This window comes from Scyliorhinus canicula, chromosome 22, assembly GCF_902713615.1.
Source record: "Scyliorhinus canicula chromosome 22, sScyCan1.1, whole genome shotgun sequence".
Lineage (NCBI taxonomy): Eukaryota > Metazoa > Chordata > Chondrichthyes > Carcharhiniformes > Scyliorhinidae > Scyliorhinus > Scyliorhinus canicula.
This window is the reverse complement of record NC_052167.1, coordinates 22,609,185-22,631,211: the sequence shown is the minus strand read 5'-3', so window position 1 is coordinate 22,631,211 and position 22,027 is coordinate 22,609,185. Positions and strand designations below refer to the sequence as shown.

The 22,027-nt window shown below is 45.6% G+C and overlaps 1 protein-coding gene across 3 annotated transcripts in view; it reads left to right on the top strand.

The window, feature by feature from the left end:
* The window catches only part of sec31b (SEC31 homolog B, COPII coat complex component), a 109,383-nt gene that overhangs the window by 57,595 nt on the left and 29,761 nt on the right, over nucleotides 1–22,027 (top strand). For all 3 annotated transcript variants that reach the window (XM_038782697.1, XM_038782698.1, XM_038782696.1), the window contains 9 exons: nucleotides 879–971; nucleotides 4,521–4,629; nucleotides 5,288–5,466; nucleotides 6,929–7,055; nucleotides 9,762–9,907; nucleotides 10,978–11,151; nucleotides 14,239–14,424; nucleotides 15,235–15,424; nucleotides 17,503–17,904. In XM_038782697.1, coding sequence (XP_038638625.1) covers nucleotides 879–971; nucleotides 4,521–4,629; nucleotides 5,288–5,466; nucleotides 6,929–7,055; nucleotides 9,762–9,907; nucleotides 10,978–11,151; nucleotides 14,239–14,424; nucleotides 15,235–15,424; nucleotides 17,503–17,904 — 1,606 coding nt within the window. The remainder of the gene's footprint in view (nucleotides 1–878; nucleotides 972–4,520; nucleotides 4,630–5,287; nucleotides 5,467–6,928; nucleotides 7,056–9,761; nucleotides 9,908–10,977; nucleotides 11,152–14,238; nucleotides 14,425–15,234; nucleotides 15,425–17,502; nucleotides 17,905–22,027) is intronic.

The following is a 22,027-nucleotide window of genomic DNA, read 5'->3' as shown; positions in this document are numbered from 1 at the left end:
CACAGCCTGGTCACTTGTGAGGATCACTGGGCGTAAGTGAGGTCAGACTATTTGCTGAAAACTCATGGTTCTGCACCTGATCTACGAAAGGGTGGTCAGGGCGATGATCCAATAAGTAAGGCTAAGTTGCCTTTGTATAAAAAGTGCAAAGTTATCTGAAAGGATCTTTTTGATCTCCTGAGGCGTTGCTAACTGAGATCTATCATAGAATTTTACAGTGCAGAAGGAGGCCCTTCGGCCCATCGAGTCTGCACCGGCTCTTGGAAAGAGCACCCTACCCAAGGTCAACACCTCCCCCTATCCCAATAACCCAGTAACCCCACCCAACACTAAGGGCAATTTTGGACACTAAGGGCAATTTAGCACGGCCAATCCACCTAACCTGCACATCTTTGGACTGTGGGAGGAAACCGGAGCACCCGGAGGACACCCACGCACACACGGGGAGGATGTGCAAACTCCTCACAGACAGTGACCCAAGCCGGAATCGAACCTGGGACCCTGGAGCTGTGAAGCGATTGTGCTATCCACAATGCTACCGTGCTGCCCTATCGGGTTGGGTTTTCATTTTGTCTAGACTTCAAAATCCCAAATTCTTTCTACCCTGCCTTCTCCTGCACCCATTCCGGTTGGTGTCTCCTATTGTTGCTCACTCCCTTTGCTTGCCTTTTGCATGCTTTTGCCGTCATTTGCTTATTTTCTCTCTCTTTCTCATAAGCTCGGATGCTCTGTGCACCCTATTTTGCTCCCCCATTTGCATGCTTTCTCCTTTCAGTTCATCTCTATTTGAATAAGCTATAGCTGTATTTCATGCTTTATTTTGATTTGTCCTTTCTGAATGTCGCCAGTTACTCACCACATTGAATTGTCGGTTTCAGATTGCCTCATCTCTAGGTAACGGCGTGCGACTGAGAAATCTCGAAGTGGAAGCTACTGAGCGCGTGCAGAAGATGCCTGGTGTCTCCAGTCAGGTACTTACTTCAATTGTACTTGTTCCTCATATTGCACTGGCCCCTATGATATATGCACAATCGTATGTTTTGCCAGGTTCATTAAGTCTGTGAACAGAGTTAGTGATACTGTATTTTACCTGCCAAATAGTTTACTTTGCAGTATAAGTAAAATTGAATTGTGAATTAATGAAGCTGCAATTAAATCTCAACTCCAGACATTTATTACGCGTTTTAAACAGACAATTGCCATTACCGATACTGACGAGAAACATTCATAGGAGCAGAAGTAGGCCATTCAGCCCTTGGAGTCTACTACATTGTTTAATTAGCCTGTGGTTGACCTGTCCCTTGACTCCATTCATTCAGCAGTGATCCATATCCCTTGGTACTCTTGCCCAATAAAAGACCTATTGATCTCCATCTTTAAAAAAAATCAATTGATCCAGAATCCACAGCCTATGGGGCAGTGTTTCAGACGTCCACTACTCTTTATGTGGACAAAGTGCTTCCTGAGTTCACTTAAATGGCCTCGTAATTTATGATTTAAGTGTATGCCCTCTTGTTCTGGACTCACCCACTGGCAAATAATTTCTCTATATTGTGATGAATGTAAGAAATTGTCATGTTATATATTTCATATATTTTGCAGTCGTTATTAAAAGCTGGGTTAAGATACATACAGACCTGGCTCTGGGTCACTGTCCATGTGGAGTTTGCACATTCTCCCCGTGTTTGCGTGGGTTTCGCCCCCACAACCCAAGGAAGTGCAGGGTAGGTGGATTGGCCACGCTAAATTGCCCCTTAATTGGAAAACATTAATTGGGTACTCTAAATTTAAACAAAAAAGATGCATACAGACAACATATCTGCTAAAGCTGCGATTAAGGGCTCTTAAAAGTGAGGAAATCATTGATTTTGTAGGCAAGTGGCCTGCTAATGGAATATTGTTTATGTCTAAAGATCAACTGGGGTGTAGATAATTTGAGGGGTATTGTGTTTAGGTTCTGGTTTATGGGACATTTTGAGGAAGGAGACACAGGAATGCCTTATGCTTTGGGTACAGGTGATGAAATTAAGGGGAGGAGCCAGGGCCGTCTAAAACGTTAGTTCTTCCTAGGATTTTGATCTGAAGAGAGGTGTTTCAGTTTTGGACTTGAAAAGTTCTCTCACCAAAGGTTTTGCACAGAGAAAAAGAAAAATAATAATCTTTATTAGTGTCGCAAGTAGGCTTACATTAACACTGCAATGAAGTTACTGTGAAAAGTCCCTAGTCACCACATTCCATGCCCGTTCGTGTACACTGAGGGAGAATTCAGAATGTCCAATTCATCTAACAAACACGTCTTCTGGAGGAAACCCACGCAGACACGAGGAGAACGTGCAGTCTCCGCATAGACAGTGACCCAAGCCGGGATTCGAACCTGTGACCCTAGCGCTGTGAAGCAACAGTGCTAACCACTGTGCTACCGTCAAGTAGAAACCTGGTTAGCTTTATTCATGAGTGGCATTTGGACTATATTGGATTGCTTAATCGGAATACAAAGGCAGGTTTAGGCAGTAAATTAATATTTCTCCTTTTACTTAAGAACTTGCAGCTGTTGACTGTAAAGCTATCTCTGTTGTTAATGTGGTTAATTCTGTGTTCAAATTAAAGTTTGATTTAAGTGTTATCACTCCTGTGGTGCAGGAACATTTCCTCACAGTTTTACAAACTTCAAAAAGTTGGGTTCACGTCTGGTGTCCAAACAAAATCTACCCAATTGAACCCTTTAATTTTAGAACATAGAACATAGAACACTACAGCGCAGTATGGGCCCTTCGGCCCTCGATGTCGCGCCGACCTGTAGAATTTAGAATACATCGGTTAGATCATCCCTCAACCTCTAAACCTGAAGGAATTCAAGCCAAATGTATGCAAGCCGTCCTCATTATTTGACCCGTTAATTGTGTTGGTGAATCTGTGTGTTCCCCATCCAAGGCCAATATGTAATTCCTGGGCTTCAGTGCCCAGGACGGAATAGAATATTCCAGGCGGGGTCTGGCCAAGGCTTTGAACAACAGACGCACCACTTGCTCATCACCCTGAGGTATAGCTTTACGAGAATGGCTGCAGGGATTTGATATCTGAGCTGCGTGGACGAATTGGCAAAGCTGGGGCTGTTCTCCTTGGAGAAGAGGGGGCTGAGAGGAGATTCGATAGAGGCGTTCAGAATCATGGGCCTGGACAGGGTAAGCGAGGGGGAAGCTGTTCCCATTGCCCGAAGGGATGAGAGCACAGAAGGCCACTGATGTAAGGTGGCTGACAAAGCAAGCAGCGATGACGTGAGGTAAAACCTTACGCAGCGAGTGTTGGTAAGGGCTAGAATCCACTGCCCGAGCGTCTGATAGAGACAGGTGCAATCGTGGCTTTCGAAAAGGAATCAGATAATCATCTGAAGATTTTTTTTTTTTAAATTGTGGTTTATGAGGAAAAGGCAGAGGATTGGTACGAGCTGAGTAGCTCTTACAGGCAGCAGGTGCAGACATGGTGGGGCGAATGTGCTGCAGCCAATTGAAAAGATTCAGTGAGCTTGATGAGGTGGAAATAGAAATTGGCACTCACGGCCCAAGCATAAGTGACATTTTTTTTAAAAAGGAGAGGTTGCAAAGTTGCAGAATAAATGGGAGTACGTTTTTCAAAAGTTCCAACGCACCGCGGGGTAAACAGAAGCTACAAACAAAACTGCAGAGGCAGATATATTAAAAATAAATGAGAGGGTGAGAAACGGAGTTTGGAAAGAGATTAGGGAGGGGGCAGTGTGAAGAAAGGATCTTTGACAAGAAGTGATGGTTAAAAATTGGAAGGATTTGTCTTGTCGGGCAGTGCTTGATCGCAGCCAGCAGGTGGGGCAAGAGGAGCACTCCACATTGATACGAGACAATAAAGTGTACTAGGTTTAGAAACAGCACTGTAAGGATTGGCAGAAGGTATTAAATGTCAGAAAGGCTGAATTCCTAAGGGTATGGAAGTTTAAAATTTAGATTGCTTTACGTGTGAAGATCTTCAATATTATTGATTTTTTAAAAATGTTTTTATTTTAGAGTACCCAAATTATTTTTTTTCCAATTAAGGCGCAATTTAGCGTGGCCAATTAACCTAACCTGCACATCTTTGGGTTGTGGGGGTAAAACCTACACAGACACGGGGAGAATGTGTAAACGGACAGTGACCCAGAGCCGGGATCGAACCTGCGACCTCGGTGCAGTGAGGCAGCAGTGCTAACCACTGTGCCAACGTGCCGCCCTCAATATTCCAACTATGAGCAAGAGAACGGATTTTTAAAAACAAAACTCAATTGGCGGTGTTTATTTTATGCCAGATTGAATGCAGGACGCAAACACAATCTGTGGATCACAAATGAACACCTGATTCAGTTTCTGTGTGGCTTTACGCTAATAACGTATAAATTTGCAATTTCGAAAACCTTTCAAAAACCGGGCACAGTCGGTTGTGAACTAGCCGCATGTAGTTAAGCCTGTCCTTCAAGGCGATGATTGTTTTTATTTTCTGTTCACTTGCCTTTCCAGAGTTCGAGCTCTGAGGAGTCCATAGCAGCAGGAGACGCCTCGGCCACTTCTGACTTCTTTGACAATATTCCAGGGCAAAGGCCAGTCTTCGAAATCCCCGTGACGGGAGGCAAGTACTGGATGGTCCTCAAATGGAGCTTTTCGGCAAGCTGTAGAAACATGAGATATGCAACCAGATTTTAGAGCTGTCTATGTTAGAGTGGGCACCTTTGTTCTGCTCCTTTTCCAAACCCTTTCCTTTCCTGGAGGCGTAGATTGGGGAGGGGGGGGGGGGGGGGGGGGGGGGGGGGCTGGCTGGCTGGGCCTGGGCCTATGTTTTGCTGGAGCGGAAGGCCCTTCAGTTCCTTCCTTCAAGTGCTTATTCTTCATGTTGAGTGTGTCAGGCTTGGGCCTGATGGGGTCCTTGCCTGGTATCAGCAGAAGTTTATTTTCCAGCAGTTGGGAACCCGATGGACAGAAATCTGGCTAACTTTCTCTTGCCTTCCTCTCCCTCTATAAACTGTGTTGCTTTTAGTGTTCCAAATGCTAGAACTTCCCCCTGCTCCTTTATGATCTCCTTTGAAAAGCACCCCCTCGACCAAACCTTTGTTCTCTTATTAGTCCACCTTTTAGTTCAGCATCAGTTCCTGGGGTTTAATAGTTGAAGATGTCTACTGACCCTTGGCTATGTCCCACATGACTGACGAGGTCACATTAGTTCTGCATTGTCCTCAACTGTAGATTAATGGTGGGCCTACTTACTGAAGGATAGATGTGTGTGTTTTCAGATACTGAAGGATTGATCAGCCAAGCTCTGCTAATAGGAAACTTTGAAGGTGCAGTCGAGCTGTGTCTAAAAGATGACCATTTTGCGGATGCCATCATTCTCGCTATTGCTGGGGGAGAAGAGCTTCTTGCGCAAACGCAGAATAGATACTTCGCCAAAAGAAAGACAAAAATTTCACGGGTAAATGGTACTTCAGTCTGCGGAGCACATACATATCCTTGTTTCTCCTCGATGTAAAGTCAAAGCAATAGCTTGGTATTCAAAATTCTGTTCTGTGGGCTTGTAAGTGGCATGTTTTACTCCTTTCACTTCTGGGAACTGAGTTTGACTTTGTCTCTGGCTGATGGGGATGTGTGTCACCTTTCAGCTGGTAGCCTCCCAAATGAAATCGAGGTAACCTCAAAGGAGAACTACTTGCACCAACATGGGTCATCTCATTGAAGTCGCAAAATCGGCAGGTTGAGCAAATAGTAAACATCAAATCTAGGGTTTGCAGGTGACGCACCTGTAGGGTTACAAATAGATTCACTATGTATCTGATCCATGTTGTACCTGACCTGGGAGTATGCTTTACCTGGTCTGAATAGTGCCTTAATTGGAAGCGCCTGATGCCACAAATACATCGGGAGCATGAAGAGCTATTACCACACACTCCTGTACCACCCAGTGTGGAATGTTTTCATGGTTGTAATATTTGTAAAAGAGCTGTAAATAAGCAATCAATAATGTTACCAGCAATCTATCCTCTATTGTAAGTGTTGCTGTGATCAATTAAAATGCTTTCATTTCATTGGGGTAGAAAGGTACACAGTGATTGGAATAATATGCAAAGTATAGAGATACATATATCATGGTATTGAACCGAGAGGAAGGAACAAGAATTCTGCAGGATGGTAAAGGGAATTCAACTTTTCCTTAAAACCTGTGTTCATAACACCATACGTTATAGGAGCAGAATTAGGCCATTTGGACCATCGAGTCTACTCTGCCATGGCTGATATGTTTCTCATCCCCATTCTCCTGCCTTCTTCCCACGATCCCTGATCCCCTTATTAATCAAGAACCTATCTATCTCCGTCTTAAAGACACTCCGTGATTTTGGCCTCCACAGTCTTCTGTGGAGTTCTACAGATTTAATTAAAATGTAGTAAGGGCGACACGGTGAGCCAGTGGCTAGCACTGCTGCTTACGGCGCTGAGGATCCGGGTTCGATCCCGGCCCTGGGTCACTGTTGGTGAGGAGTTTGCACAGTCTCCCCGTGTCTGCGTGGGTTTTGCCCCCATAACCCAAAGATGTGCAGGGTAGGTGGATTGGCCACGCTAAATTGCCCCTTAATTGGCAAAAAAGAACTGGATACTCTAAATTTTAAAAAAATGTAGCGAAGAGCGCTTAGCATTGTATGTCACAATGTCACACCAATTTTAATTCACCAGATCTATTTTTTAGACCAATTTTCCTTTAGTATTTTAACAGTTTCAAAAGCTTCTGCGAGAATCCATTTTAACAAGAGGTGTTGCAGTCTTAAGCGAGTCAGTTGGGAGGACCGTTTTAAGTAGCTCCTGCATACGGTTCTGCAAGTTGTCATGTTTTAATTGCTTGCAGTGTTGGAGGAATACTGAATGTACTCAATGTCCTGTTGCAGCTTGTGTCCGCTGTAGTCACCCACAATTGGAGGGACATTGTCGAATCTTGTGACTTGGACAATTGGAAAGAAGCTTTAGCTGCTCTTTTAACTTATGCCAAACCAGAGGTGTTCCCCTTGCTATGTGGTAAGTTTGCTCCTTCATCTCTGCTGTATCATTTTTCTCTTGCCTCTTTTTTACTTTTCCAATCCCTACTCTCGCAGGGATTTCTTCTGTATTTGCAATTGGTTTTGCACATGCAGGCAGCCATCACCTAAACTACTAGAATTTTAAGGAAAGACAGACAGTTAATGTTTTGAATCTACTACGTCTCTACTTTGGAACTCGAGCCCTATTGGGCTCAAAACATTAATTCTCATAGAACCTCATGGACGCTCTTTCCCCCTCCGCACATGCAGCAAAAGCTACTATGCTTTTCCAGCACTGTTTTTATTTCAGATCTCCACCATCTGCAGTCATTTCTTTTCTATTGTGACCGGTATTTAAGTGTGCTTAATGCTGGTGAGCACGTGCAGGTAATTTGAACACAGACATGGTTCAGGCAAACCCTCGCCTGATCTACCGTTTTACAGCAAGCATTAAAGGCAGCACTGTTTGGCATTAATGTGCAGAGACCCAGACTGATTTTCCTTTGCTGACACAGGGTACAAAGGCCAATCGTGTGTTTTCTTGAACTAACAATACGGAGCAACAATTTGAATTTCGAATCTTCCTGGCTTCTGTATGTCCCAGTTACTCCCAAAATCAATCTATATCCCTCTCTGCCACTTGTTATTATGTGAGGGGGATGGACTGAGCTTCCATTCATGTGATGCTGGTTGAACATGTTCCCTGTTGTCAGTCAGCAGGTTTTATGTATTGTGTTGCTTGTGCACTGTAGAAGCAAACACATTTGAGCAAATAATGATTTCATTGTGCAATCCAGTTCACACTTTGCAGCCTGACTTCCTTTCACTGCCAATGACGGCCCTGTAAACACCAGCACTTCTCCCAGTGCAGTGCAGGTTTGAAAGGGCCAAAATCTATAACTGGACTGCTTGATTTTTCTTTTCCAAGACTTCAGGTAGACACAGTACAAGACAGTACTTTGTTAAAATATCAACAACAGCACCCAGGAACGTCCTGTGTGTTTGGTTCAATATTAGAGGTCAAATTAAGGCATCTGTAAATAACCCCTCCCTCAAGTCGTTTTATTCACTCCCAGGCAATAGCCATCGAGAATTTATAGTGTCCAAGAGAACTCTGATGCAAAATGTTTTAAATGTGTTCAGTTGTAATCCAAGCTTCTCTGATTGGTAAAAAAGTTATGCTTCGTTACATTTAAGCGGTAGCGATTTAAAGACAAATAGTTTTGGATTGAATTGGATTTGTTTATTGTTTTGTGTACTGAGGTACAGTGAAGAGTATTTTTCTGCGAGCAGCTCAAACAGATCATTTGGTACATGAAAATAAAATAGAAAGAAAATACATAATAGGGCAACACAAGGTCCAAAATATAAATACATAGACTCTGGGCATCTGGTAACAGCAGGGAAGAAGCTGTTTTTGAATCTGTTCGTGTGTGTTCTCAGACTTTTCTATCGCCTGCCCGCGGGGGCAGCACAGTAGCATAGTGGTAAGCACAGTTGCTTCACAGCTCCAGGGTCCCAGGTTCGATTCCCGGCTTGGGCCACTGTCTGTGTGGAGTCTGCACGTTCTCCCCGTGTGTGCGTGGGTTCCCCCCCACAGTCCAAAGATGTGTGGGTTAGGTGGATTGGCTATGCTAAATTGCCCTTGGTGTCCAAAAAGGTTAATTGGGGTTACTGGGTTAAGGGGATAGGGTGGCGGAGGTGTGTGCTTGAGTGGGGTGCTCTTTCCAAGGGCTGGTGCAGACTCGATGGGCCGAATGGCCTCCTTCTACACTGTAAATTCTATGATGGAAGAAGTTGGAAGAGTGAGTCAATAAATAAATAAATCTTTTTATTGTCACAAGTAGGCTTACATTAACACTGCAATGAAGTTACTGTGAAAAGCCCTCAGTCGCCACATTCTGGTGCCTGTTCGGGTATACAGGAGAATTCTTAGCCGGTACGGGAATTGAACCCGTGCTGCTGGCTTTGTTCTGCATTACAAACCAGCTGTCTAGCCCACTGGGCTAAACAGAAAGCCGGGTGGGAGCGGGTCTTTGATTATGCTGCCCGCTTTCCCCAGACAGCGGGAGGTGTATTGAGATGGATGGGAGGCAGCTTCGCGTGAGGGATGGGGCTGTGTTCACGACTCTCTGAAGTTTCTTGTGGTCTTGGGCCGAGCAGTTGCCATACCAGGCTGTCATGCAGCCTGATGGGATGCTTTCTATGGTGCACCTGTAAAAGTTGGTAAGAGTCAGTGTGGACTTGCCGAATTTCCTTCGTTTCCTGAGGAAGTATAGGCGCCGTTGGTGGTAGCGTCGATGTGGGTGGACCAAGACAGATTTTTGGTCATGTTTTAATTCTGGCTCCAAACTATCGGAAAAGTGTGACATTGGCAACAAAATCTAAGTTCATGTGAAAAATGGTCTGCTGCCAATAGTAATATTAACATTCAGTTTTAATTTGACGAATAATGACTGTGCCAAAAAGCTGTACCAATCTCGCACTGATCTTTGTGTTAATCTGATATTTAATACTTGACATTAATACTAGATGATGCCTGAGCATAGCGGACACATTATGGTGGAGCATAAGTCAAAGATTAATTTTTTAAAATGTTAATCTGAACAAGATGGATGAAGGGGCAAAGACCTCCGACCCCTCTTTCTCATCTTTGCACTTCGCTGACCAATGTTGAATCCTCTGGGGTCCTTCCCTTCCTCAGATACTCTGGGATCCCGCCTGGAAATGGAGAATGAGGGACAGCTGTGCATGCAGGCATGCCTTTGCTACATCTGTTCCGGAAACGTTGAGAAACTGGTCGAATGTTGGGTGAAAACCCATGAAAGCTCGACTCCGCTCGCACTAGAGGTAGGGGAGCCTGTTGTTCAGATCTCCGTGCATTGCTGTGTTTATGTATGATACATTTTCTGCACTTGTCTCCATCGTGGGTCATGCAGGGTTGGGTTTCACTGCTGTGAATTTAAAGTGCGTCTGTATTTGAAATCAGAAATTTACTACATTGCATTTACTGTCCTATGTCTGAGGCAAACATGGTGAGTGAGTGAACAGTATTGTTCTTCCTTTCACAGGAGCTACTCTATCCAAGCTATTCCCACCCTTACTCCCAATCCATTGACCCCCCCCCCCCCCCCTCCCCCTTCCTCTCTCTGTTGCCACCTACCTTCCCTCTAACCCCTCCCATTGCCGTTCTTGTCCTGGCTCTCTTGCCTTTTCCTTTCAACTTCTCTGACACATGCGCGCTCTCTTTTTCACTTATGCTTTTGCTCCCTTTCTCTCTTCTGTACATGTTCTCGCTATCTGGCTTCCTACTCCATGAAGTAAGTTGAAGGTGTTGCATGGTTCTACAATGAAAATCTGGTGCTAAATTATGTGACTCACAGCAATCGCCCTTAAGGATGTCTGGAGCTGCCACATTAGATTGTGGCACTCAGTTGAAGCTGAACATTGAAGGATTTGTTTCCCATTGAATTTATACTGTCCCTGTATTGTATATTTTTAATGCTGACACTGGATGTGAAAGGATTTAATATTCCAAAACCGATCGTTTACTCGAGTTGAGGGCAGAACTCGGAAGTGAATGCAATAAGCGACTGTGATGTTGCGTTTTGCTAGTGAACGGTAAAGAACCCTTAGCCAAAGTCTTTGAATGACAGGCAAAAGGTTCAGAAACCTCCAAGCCAAACTAACTTGGAACTGTATCGCCATTCCTTCACTGAAACACCCTTCCCAGCAGCTCTGTGGATGTACCTCCTCCCAAGAGGCTGCAAGTGGTTCAAGAAGGCGCTAATCTGGGACAGGCCTCAAACGCAGGCCTTGCCAACGACACCCATGAAAGAGTAAAAGAGACTTGACACCGTCGACGATGAGTGATTAACATTTTAGAAGCTAAGGTTGTGATTTGTGTCCTTTCCTGTCAGGACCTTGTGGAAAAGATTATGATCTTACAGAAAGCCATTGAGTTACTGCAGGGCACAGACATGGCGGCAGAAGGCCCAGTCTTTGCGAAGAAGCTGACGCAGTATGCCAGCCTACTGGCTGCGCAAGGAAGTTTGGAAGCAGCAATGAGCTACCTCCCGACTTCTTCCGATCAGGTCTGTTATTTTTCTGTTTATGCACAGATACTGTGGCTGTTATATAAGTATTCAATTTTCTCCAGCATCTAGACTTAACGCAGAAGCAAACTCTAGCAGAGTACTTGCAATATAAAACGCCTTCGAGCAATGTTATATAATAGAGAATGTTGGGGAGCTATCAAAGCTGAATTTGAATTCAGAAATATTAGCACATCTCCTCACTTTAAGCTTGTGTTTCATAGAGTAAGAGTGATTAAGGGGAGATCTATTTGGGGTGGTTAAAGATGATTAAATGATTTATCATAGAATTTACATCAGCCCATCGAGTCTGCATCGGCTCTTGGAAAGAGCACCCGACCTAAGGTCAACACCTCCACCCTATCCCCATAACCCAGTAACCCCACCCAACACTAAGGGCAATTTTGGACGCTATGGGCAATTTAGCAAAGCCAATCCACCTAACCACATCTTTGGACTGTGGGAGGAAAGCGGAGCACCAGGAGGAAACCCACGCGCACACGGGGAGGATGTGCAGACTCCGCACAGACAGTGACCCAAGCCGGAATCGAACCTGGGACCCTGGAGCTGTGAAGCGATTTTGCTATCCACAAAGCTACCGTGCTGCTTCCATGATAGGGTAGTTAGAGAGAAACTATTTGCTCCACAATTAGGGAGGAAAGCCTTCAAACTGGAGCCAGCCTATTCAAGGATTACGTTGGGAAGCACTTCACGCACAGGGGAAGTTGAAACCTCCCCAAAAAGCTGCCGAGGTCAGGGGTCATTGGAAAATGTCAAAAGTGAAGGCACTAAAGATAAATGGAGTTGAGGAGCACGGCAACCGTGATCTCATTGAATGGGGAAATGGGCTCAAGGGATTGAAGGCCCTACTGCTGTCACTATGATCTGTACTGGAGCTGCTTTCAGGACGTGTTTGCAGGAGGGACCCATGTGTGTCACCCTTTTATTTCCCTGGATCTAAATGACTGAAGTAATGATTGCACAGGCAGTAAATCCAAAAGTGTATCCCGAATTCCAGTTTCAGACCAACCGCAACTTAACTACTATTTGATGAGAAATTCTATAGAGTTTGGTAAATGATGGCAATGTGACGTCAGGTCGGAAACGCTGGCTGTAAGACATTGTGAGAACATCATTTTACTTCAGTAGCTCCAAAAAATGTGTGAAGTGAAACAAAGTTTGTGTGCATTCACCGTTCTCTATATTTAATTTAAAAATTTGAAATTGAGGGCTAATTTAGCGTGGTCAATCCACCTTCCCTGCACATCTTTGGGTTGTGGGGGTGAAACCCACGCAGACACGCGGAGAATGTGCAAACTCCATACGGGCCGGGACCAGACTCTGGTCCTCGGCTCCGTGAGGCAGCAGTGCTAACCACTGTGCCGCCCTGAGTGTTCTCTTTTTTTTGAAAAGTAAATGAAAGTATACTGGATTCTGTGTTTTCAAAGTAGAGGCACAGAATAAAAAATAAGGGCCGGAATTCACCGATTTGTTTTGTCTTTAAGTGTCAACTCTGGTGGGAAAAGCTGACGGTAACTCGCCATCTGCTCTGCTGGCTTTTTCTGTTGTATTTTTAGACACGGAAATAAAATCCAAGGGACAGGTTCCACATTATGCTGCTGGGGCAGGTTCTGAATGAGCTTGGTCCGCCAGCAACTTCAGCTTTCAATGTTTCGAGGGGCTGGTTTAGCACGGGGCTAAATCGCTGGCTTTGAAAGCAGACCAAGGCTGGCCAGCCTCCTGTGCCAGCCTCCCCGAGCAGGTGCCGGAATGTGGCGACTAGGGACTTTTCACAGTAACCTCATTTGAAGCCTACTTGTGACAATAAGCGATTTTCATTTCATTTTAATGGATTGGGGCTCCATTTAAAAAAAATAAAATAAAATAAAATAAATTTTAGAGTACCAAATTCATTTTTTTCAATTAAGGGGCAATTTAGAGTGGCCAGTCCACCTCCCCTGCGCATCTTTGGGTTGTGGGGGCGAAACCCACGCAGACCCGGAGTGAATGTGCAAACTCCACACAGACAGTGACCCAGGACCGGGAATCGAACCTGAAACCTAGGTAGTGCTAACCACTGCCCCACCATGCTGCCCGGAGTCCATTTTTAAAAGGGCATCCTGATGTTAAAAAAAAATGACAGGCCCCCACCCCTAGTGTACCCCCGACACTGCCAGGGCACTGCCTGGGATAGGGGCTGTGTGCGTCTGGCGGATTCTGATCGGCAATGCAAATCATTCCAGTGTGTTTAAACTATTTTATCAATGGTTGTGAGTCAGGGAGAAGTGACACCACCATTAACCTCACTTTGAAACCATCCTCACAAAGTATGAAGGTTATCTCAGTGGGATATTAAGTTATATTTATTGGGCCTGAATTGCATTTGAAAATTTGGTGATTGCACAATCGACTCTCTTGATGTTTTATAAATGATAAGTCAGGAGATGTTAGCACAATGCATTCTGCTGAATGGTTAACAGCAGAATAATACATTGTGAAGTGTCGCCAGAATAATACACTGTGTGGAAAAGTATATGCATCAGCTTCACTTCACCAAGGAAAACCCAACAAAGTCGGAAGAAATATGCTTTTCGTGGGGCAGCATGGTGGCGCAGTGAGTAGCACTGCTGCCTCAAGGCGCCGAGGTCCCAGGTTCGATCCCGGCTCTGGGTCACTGTCCGTGTGGAGTTTGCACATTCTCCCCGTGTTTGCGTGGGTTTCGCCCCCACAACCCAAAAAGGTGCAAGCTAGGTGGATTGGCCACTCTAAATTGCCCCTTAATTGGAAAAATGATTGGGTACACTAAATTTATAAAAAAAAACAAACAGAAATATGCTTTTCGGATTTCTGCCTTCCTTTGACCAAACTTTTCCGGCTGTTCCCGCTGATGGGATCTTCCGGTTCTGCCGACGGCGACCTCCTGCCGCAGAAGTGCTCCGACAGTGGGAAATCCAGTTGATAGAGGCGGGACCGGAAGATCCTATCGCTGGCCAATGATGGCCATTTTCTGCGGGTTGGAAAATCCAGCCTTTTGTATCTCTTAGCTGTGGTACATTTCACCTAAACGGGAACCGTTCTCTCTTTCAGTTTACAGTACTCCAGCTCCGGGACCGGCTATTCCATGCTCAGGGAGAAGCTACGGTGGGTCAGCAGCCCCCCACCTTTCCCTTCAATCAGGTTGTAATGAGGAGTATACGTCCAACTTCCACTCCGGCTCCCACTCCAGCTCGGCAAACACCGCCTCAGAGGCCAGTCCAGCCAATCGCCCAGCAGGTAGGCAGCACCAGAGCATCCTGGCCGAATCCCACACCGAGCTTGTGCATGTTGTTACAATCCGATCTGTCACTGCGTCGTTTGTCCTGCAATGCATTGTTTGTCCTGCGATGGCGCCGTTGTCCTGCGATGGCGCCGTTGTCCTGCGATGGCGCCGTTGTCCTGTTTGCGATTTACTTGCTTTCTTGCTATTGACAAGTTTCGCTGTTTCTTCATGCATATTTTTCACAGTTTCATACGCATTTCCATGCTTCTTTCCTTATGTGCTTTTGCTGAAGGCAGATCTCACTGTATGAGTCCAGTGTCGCTGCGTTCTCCCTTTCTGCCATCGATTGAACACATTTTTAAGAGTCTGCAAGGGCAAAAGCAACGTCTGATATATTTTGGACATTTGACTGTGAAATTTGTAACTTACTCCATACTGTCCTTGACTTATTCTCATGTTCCCGTCAGTATTTGTATAACTTACTAATGGCTGTCTGGTGCCTGCTGTGCAAATTGTCTGCAATTGTTCTCAACTGCAAAGTGCACTCTCTATAATCGCTCCCAGCTGCATGGAGCAAATATAACTCGTTCCCTTATTCCCATCAGTGTTTGTTTGAGGCACTTCCATAAGAAATATGTTGCAGTAATTGTGCAGCTTGCTACTTCATTCGCTCGTCTGAATGTCTCCTGCTTTTAAAGTTGTATTGTTGAAAAGCCCATGAAAGTTGAGGCGTGCCATCGCCAGAATAACTGGAATAAGTTGCATCAGTTAACTGCCTAACATTGTTATCCCCTGGTAATAATAGCAATTTTTTGCCTTCTCAGATGCCATATCAGACCTCCTTCAGTCCTCAGGCCCCGCTCTGTCCGTCTGCTCCAACAGTGTTCACTCCTCAGCCTGTCCCAGTAGCACCTGCAACCGTTCTCCCTGCTCAAGGCATTGCTGGCATGTACTCCAAACAGGGAGCACCTCGTCCCGCCTACCCACAACACCCTACCACAGTCTCTGCACCAGGTAATCCGTTTAATACTTCAAAGCGGATCAGTCACGCCCCGGTTTAAGCTGAATGACACATCGAATTAGATCATGGGATTCTCAGCCCGATGGGCAAGGGGGACAGGGGAATTGAGGCATGTGGTGAGAGAAACCAGTTTGTACTTCAATAAATCAACTCTTGGGTAAATATTAAGTGTGCCAGACTAGGCGGCATGTGGCACAGTGGTTAGCACTGGGACTGCGGCGCTGCGGTCATGGGTTCGAATCCTGGCCCTGGATCACTGTCCGTGTGGAGTTTGTACATTCTCCCCTTGTCTGCGTGGGTTTCACCCCCACAACCCAAAGAGGTGCAGGGTAGGTGGATTGGCCGCGCTAAATTGCCCTGAATTGGAAAAAAAATAATTGGGTACTCTAAATTTAAAGTGTGTCAGACTTGATAAATACATATAATATAAAGGCAGTGTGTGTACACTGTATAGACACGCTCTGTGTACATGTGTGCTGTGTGTACATGTGCTGTCTACATGCGCAGTGTGTGTACATGCGAAGTGTGTGTAGGTGAATTGCTCTTACACAGAGCTTTCAGGATCACAATAGGCCCAAGGATGACCGCCCCTGCTGTAATCCTACTCAATTTATGTATGTATTTTTAAAAATAAAGTTGTGTTAATGTATATAGCCTAGAAATTAGGTATTTTTCACTTGGGTTTTGGTTACCAGTGTCTGTAATGAGTCGCATATCTAGATGCAGTGCACTGTCTATTCTGCTCCAACGATAGATTTCAGCTCCAATCTCACCACACCATGCGTCTTTTGTATTTCTCACAGCACTCAGTTCCTTAATACAATTGCCAATGGGGGCCAGTTTTAAGTCATGTTCACTGGGGTTGTGATTGGCAAAACCCACTTCACGTTGGCCTGATGTAATCCACAGATCAAAGAAGCTTTCATCCCACTGGAGTCAACTGCATTTGAACCGGCTCGTGAAAGCCCAGTGTCTACTCTGCTGCTTCAGCCAGGCCTCCCTGTGTTCTATGATTGAAACGACTCATTTTCTGCGCTGACCCATTTTAAGTGTATTTTCCCCACATTGCAAGCCCTCAATTGGCGGCTGCCTCCATGTTGGGTTGTCTTTTGTGCCCATGTCGCCTGTCCTAGAGATTAATAGAGGATTATTGAAACTTTGGCCCTTCATACTCTGGGAAACGTTTAGGTAGATTCTGTCATTTATTTTAGTACAAGTGTATTATTATATCTAGAAGCCATCTCCACTATTTAATCAGATTTTTAATCCGTGTGGGAATCTAGGGTAATGGGGATAAGCGGGAAAGTGGAGTTGAGGATTATCGTATCAGATCAGTCATGATCCCATTGAATGGCAGTGCAGACTCAATGGGCTGAATGGCCTACTTCTGCTCCTACGTCTAATGGTCTGTAACCTCCTACAATCCTGAGATATTTGTGCTGCTCCAATTCTGATCCCTGACCTCTGGTGCCACCCTAATTCTCTTTGCTCCATCACCAGTCATAGAACATAGAACAGTACAGCACAGAACAGGCCCTTCGGCCCTCGATGTTGTGCCGAGCAATGATCACCCTACCCAAACCCACGTATCCACCCTATACCCGTAACCCAACTGCCCGGCTCCATCCCTCTAGCACATCTTCCCTAAATCTCTCCAGCTCACTCCTCTAAGATGCTCTTGGGCTACCCGTCTGAATATGAAGCACCTTGCGTCATTTTATTGTGGTATAGCTACTGTGTAAATGCAAATTATTGGCGTTAGGCACAGCACAGGTTTTAGGCCTTTAACTTCCAATGTCCTTTCCAAATTCAGATTTGTTTGGTCTGACCATTAACAATGGTCTGGACGCTTGATGTGTCCCTGTCAATTCTCCTGTACTTTGGGCAGAGCATAGGAATACACAGAGCATGAGGTTTGAATACAGGCGCCGTGAATGTTAGTTCATGCTGATATTTTATGTGAACTGCATTGTTGTTAAGGGGAGGTGAACAAAAAAGGAAAAGATAAATACATTGCTTTCATGCCTGGACTTTGATTTATTTTGATGTTTTTCTCCTTCTACCCCCCCAGCCTTTTCACAATTCCAGAATTTCGGACAGCAGAAGGTTCCTCCAAGTGGACTCCCAGCCTATCCTCTTCAGAATCCTTTGCCAGGTTCAGGGTTGACTGGTCCGTCACTACCTACAGCCTCTCTCAGCGGTCCGACAATGCCTGGTGTCTCCATGTCGGGACCATCGCTCATGACCCCTGCCTCCATGTCCTATCAACCCTCTAACCCACTGCCACCCACCCACGGTACACAGCCTGGCACACTGCCAACCTACCCAGGCCACCACCAGCATCAGCCCCACCCTCCTACGTCTCTACCGGGCATCCACTCTACTTTTCCCCACCCTACTGGAACAGGAGGCCCCGGAGCTCCCTCCTCCAAACCGTTCACGTCTGCGGCTGTTCCTCCTCCTCCTCCAACAGGTACTCAGTCTATAGATGCTACCATGCTCTCTGCCACATTAGGTATACGCATTAATTGGACCCATGCCACACTATGCATGAAATTTGAAAATGCTACAAGATGGGCGTGTTCGTACATTTTCTGACCAGGTAGTGTTTAGCGATCGGTGAGCTGAACCTACAAGATGTAAAAAAACATGAAATGAAAATTGCTTATAGTCGCAAGTAGGCTTCAAATTAACTTACTGTGAAAAGCCCCTAGTCGCCACATTCCGGCACCTGTTCGGGGAGGCTGGTACGGGAATTGAACCGTGCTGCTGGCCTGCCTTGGTCTGCTTTAAAAGCCAGCGATTTAGCCTTGTGCTGGTTTAGCACAGGGCTAAATCGCTGGCTTTGAAGGCAGGCCAGCAACACGGTTCAATTCCCGTACCAGCCTCCCCGAACAGGTGCCGGAACGTGGCGACTAGGGGCTTTTCACAGTAACTTCATTTGAAGCCTATTTGTGCCTAAAAGCAATTTTCATTCTCAAAAAATATACCCACAGATCTGGGCTAGTTTTCAAAGAACAGTTGACAGTCCATTCTTGGACGCAGCCAAGTCAAAAGCAGTGTGTAAATTTCTGATTCAAGAGCACAGCAAATAATACAGCACTTTGCACCTGGTTTATGCTTAAAATAAATCCTCGGTGTAAAAATCCCAAATGCAATGTGTGCGATATTTAATGGTTCTGCAGCTTTCATTGTGTTTGGATATTTACAGGTGTGAATTTAAGGTATCATTGAATACTCCCCCCTCCCCATTTACAAGAATTCTGTTTCCCCCACTCCCACCCTCCGTCTTCCTTTCCACAGAATGAGCGGCTTTTCCAACACTGTTTGGCCGAAGAATAACAGAACATCAGACTCCATGCCTGATGTTCTCTGCTCATTCAGTGAATGGTGTCTGGAAGATTGAGGGCAAGGTGCAAAGAGAACAATCTCAGTAATTGTTGCTTCTGAAAACTAGTCCCATTTGCTCCTGAACCATCTAATCTTTAAGGAAGATGCAATTCTGTTTAAAGAGTCGCGGCCTTGCTGGTCTTCAGCTTTGCACGGATCTCTTTGGATTTATAGCCAGTTGTTCTTTACGCCACTTGTGCATGGCTAGGCTTGCAAAGCCGAGAGGGAAACCTTCTAAATGTCAAACCGTATTAATCGCTGGATTAATGCATAAATTAGTTTGCTGCAGATAAGCATGTCATGGGGTTTATCATTCATTAGAATGTGGGTGTCACTGGCAAGTCCATCATTTGTTGTTGCCCATCCCTAAATGCCCTTGAGCTAAGTGGGCTTGCCAAACCATGGCAGAGGGTAGTTAAGAGTCAAGTCACGTATTTGTGGGTCTGGAGCTGCATGTAAGCCAGACCAGGGTAAAGGCAGCGGATTCCCTTCCCAAGAGGACATTAGTGAACCAGTTGGATTTTCATGGCAATTGATGATCGTTTCACGGTCTCCAGACTACCTTTCAATTCCAGGTTTCATGAATTGAACTTAAGTTTGATTTGAACCCACGTCCCCAGGCCTTTCGCGCGAACCTCTGGCTAACTGGCCCACCAACATTACCGCCATCTTTCTCCACTGATGTTCTTTGGTTCCTGTTGGCAGCAGTTGATTGTAGCACTTGTGTGAGGCTGCAGTTTGATCCATTCACCGGTCAGCCGAACGAAGACTCCCCTGGAGTTGTAAATAAATAATTTCCTCCTGGTTAAACATATTGTTGCTTACCTGTGAAGGGACATGGAGGCTGGAGAAAGCTATGTCAAAGGTTAGGTGGGGTTACGGGGATAGGGTGGAGGTGAAGGCTTAGATAGGGTGCTCTGTCCGAGGGGCAGTGCAGACTCGATGGGCCGAATGGCCTCCTTTTGCACTGCAGATTCTATGATTCGAGCTAATACAGGGGGAAGATGGCTGGGGTTTGAGGGTGACTTTCTGCAACCTTGATTAAGTAAAATTGACAAATGAATACGAACAACTGACTTGACTCTCATAACAGCTCCAAATCAGCCCCAAGATTATTCATCGTATCAAAACCTTGAATTGTTTGAGATTTGTTGTAAGTGCACTGGCTGAATTATTTGTGCCACTCCGAAATGGCTTTCAAAGAAGTGGAAATAAACATTATGGATAACTGAAGTGAAGTTTTGTTTTTAAAGATCATGTCGGAGCCCGGAATATAATTTATTTTCTCCCTTTCCCTCCACTCCCGTCTGCTACGAGTCTGGCAGGTTGTGAGGCGCCAAGTGGAGGCCATAACAACATCACCGAGGGACGGAGGAAGAGGGCGAATGATTCCTGTGCATCTCCTGTTGATTGATTGGGAATAATACTGCAGATCTCATGGGGCTGTTTACCCTCCAGAAGGAAGGAAGAAGGGAGAGCTTTGCAATAAGTCTGAATAGATGGCCATTCATTCTCTAATTAATATTTTAAAACCCCTTTTAATTTGATCTCTTGCTGTCAGTTTCTATTTTAGGGTACATGAAATAGTACGAATCCCCATACATTAACTCTTGGCTGAGTAAGCAGGTTCTGCCAGCACAGCTCTGTACCAGCCACTATTATTGTGCTAGGAGATAGGCCTGCATTTTTCTCTCTCCTTGTCGAGAAAGATCTTTGGGCAAGATTGTGAGCATGCATTTGAGAGAATCACGGATGCATCCTATTATTCTCTGTCATATTGATCATCATAGAATTATAGAATTTACAGTGCAGAAGGAGGCCATTCAGCATATCGAGTCTGCACCGGCTCTTGGAAAGAGCACCCTACCCAAGGTCAACACCTCCACCCTACCCCCATAACCCAGTAACCCCACCCAACACAAAGGACAATTTTGGTCACTAAGGGCAATTTAGCATGGCCAATCCACCTAACCTGCACATCTTTGGACTGTGGGAGGAAACCGGAGCACCTGGAGGAAACCCACGCACACACTGGGAGGATGTGCAGACTCCGCACAGACAGTGACCCAAGCCGGAATCGAACCTGGGACCCTGGAGCTGTGAAGCAATTGTGCTATCCACAATGCTACCGTGCTTGATACGCAAGCCTACTGTGTCAAGAATTCATCGTCTCTGTTGGCCATTCAGATTTAATTACGATTGAAATTAATTATTTTGCCAAATCATATTTCAATTGCAACTGATTTACTGTAAATCTGTACCATAAATACTGGGAAGAAAACAATACAGATCAATATATTAACATTCACCTGGGTGTTGAACAGTCAGTGATTTAAAGCTATATTGGTTTTTTTATTTTCATGATTATTCTCAGTGAGAATTTGTTTCTAATACTGGCCTCTCTTGTATGAACGGGACCTGCAAAGGCAGGGTTTATTTATCCTTGAGCCCAGGAGGCCTGATGCTCTGTGGGTGCACAGCTCAGCAAAAAAAAAAAACATGTCTAGATTCTTGGGCATGTTCCCCTTTGAAGGGATGTCCCTTGTCCCCCCCTGCTTTTTGCGCTGGCAATTGAACCCCTGGCCATGGTGCTGAGGGAGTCGAACTGGAGGGGGCTGGTGTGGGGTGGGGAGGAACACAGAGTGTTGCTCTATGCGGATGACTTATTGTTATATGTGGCGGACCCGGTGGGGGGGAATGCCGGAGGTGATGAGGATTCTCAGGGAATTTGGTGATTTCTCAGGGTACAAGCTCAACTTGGGGAAGAGCGAGCTGTTCGTTGTACACCCGGGGGACCAGGAGGGGGGATTGGTTGGCTCCCACTAAAAAGGGCGGAGAGGAGCTTCAGGTACTTGGGGGTCCAGGTGGCCAGGAGCTGGGGGGCCTTGCATAAGCCTAACCTCACACGGCTGGTGGAGCAAATGGAGGAGGAGTTCAAGAGATGGGACATGTTGCCGCTGTCTCTGGCGGGTAGGGTGCAATCAGTCAAGATGATGGTGCTCCCGAGATTTCTGTTCCTGTTCCAGTGCCGCCTCATCCTTATCCCGAAGGCCTTTTTCAGGCGGGTTAACAGGAGCATTACGGGGTTTGTGTGGGCGCACGGGACCCCAAGGTTGAGAAGGGTGTTCTTGGAGCGGGGCAGGGATATGAGGGGGGGGGGGTATTATTGGGCTGCCAACGCAGCGATGGTGCGTAAGTGGGTGATG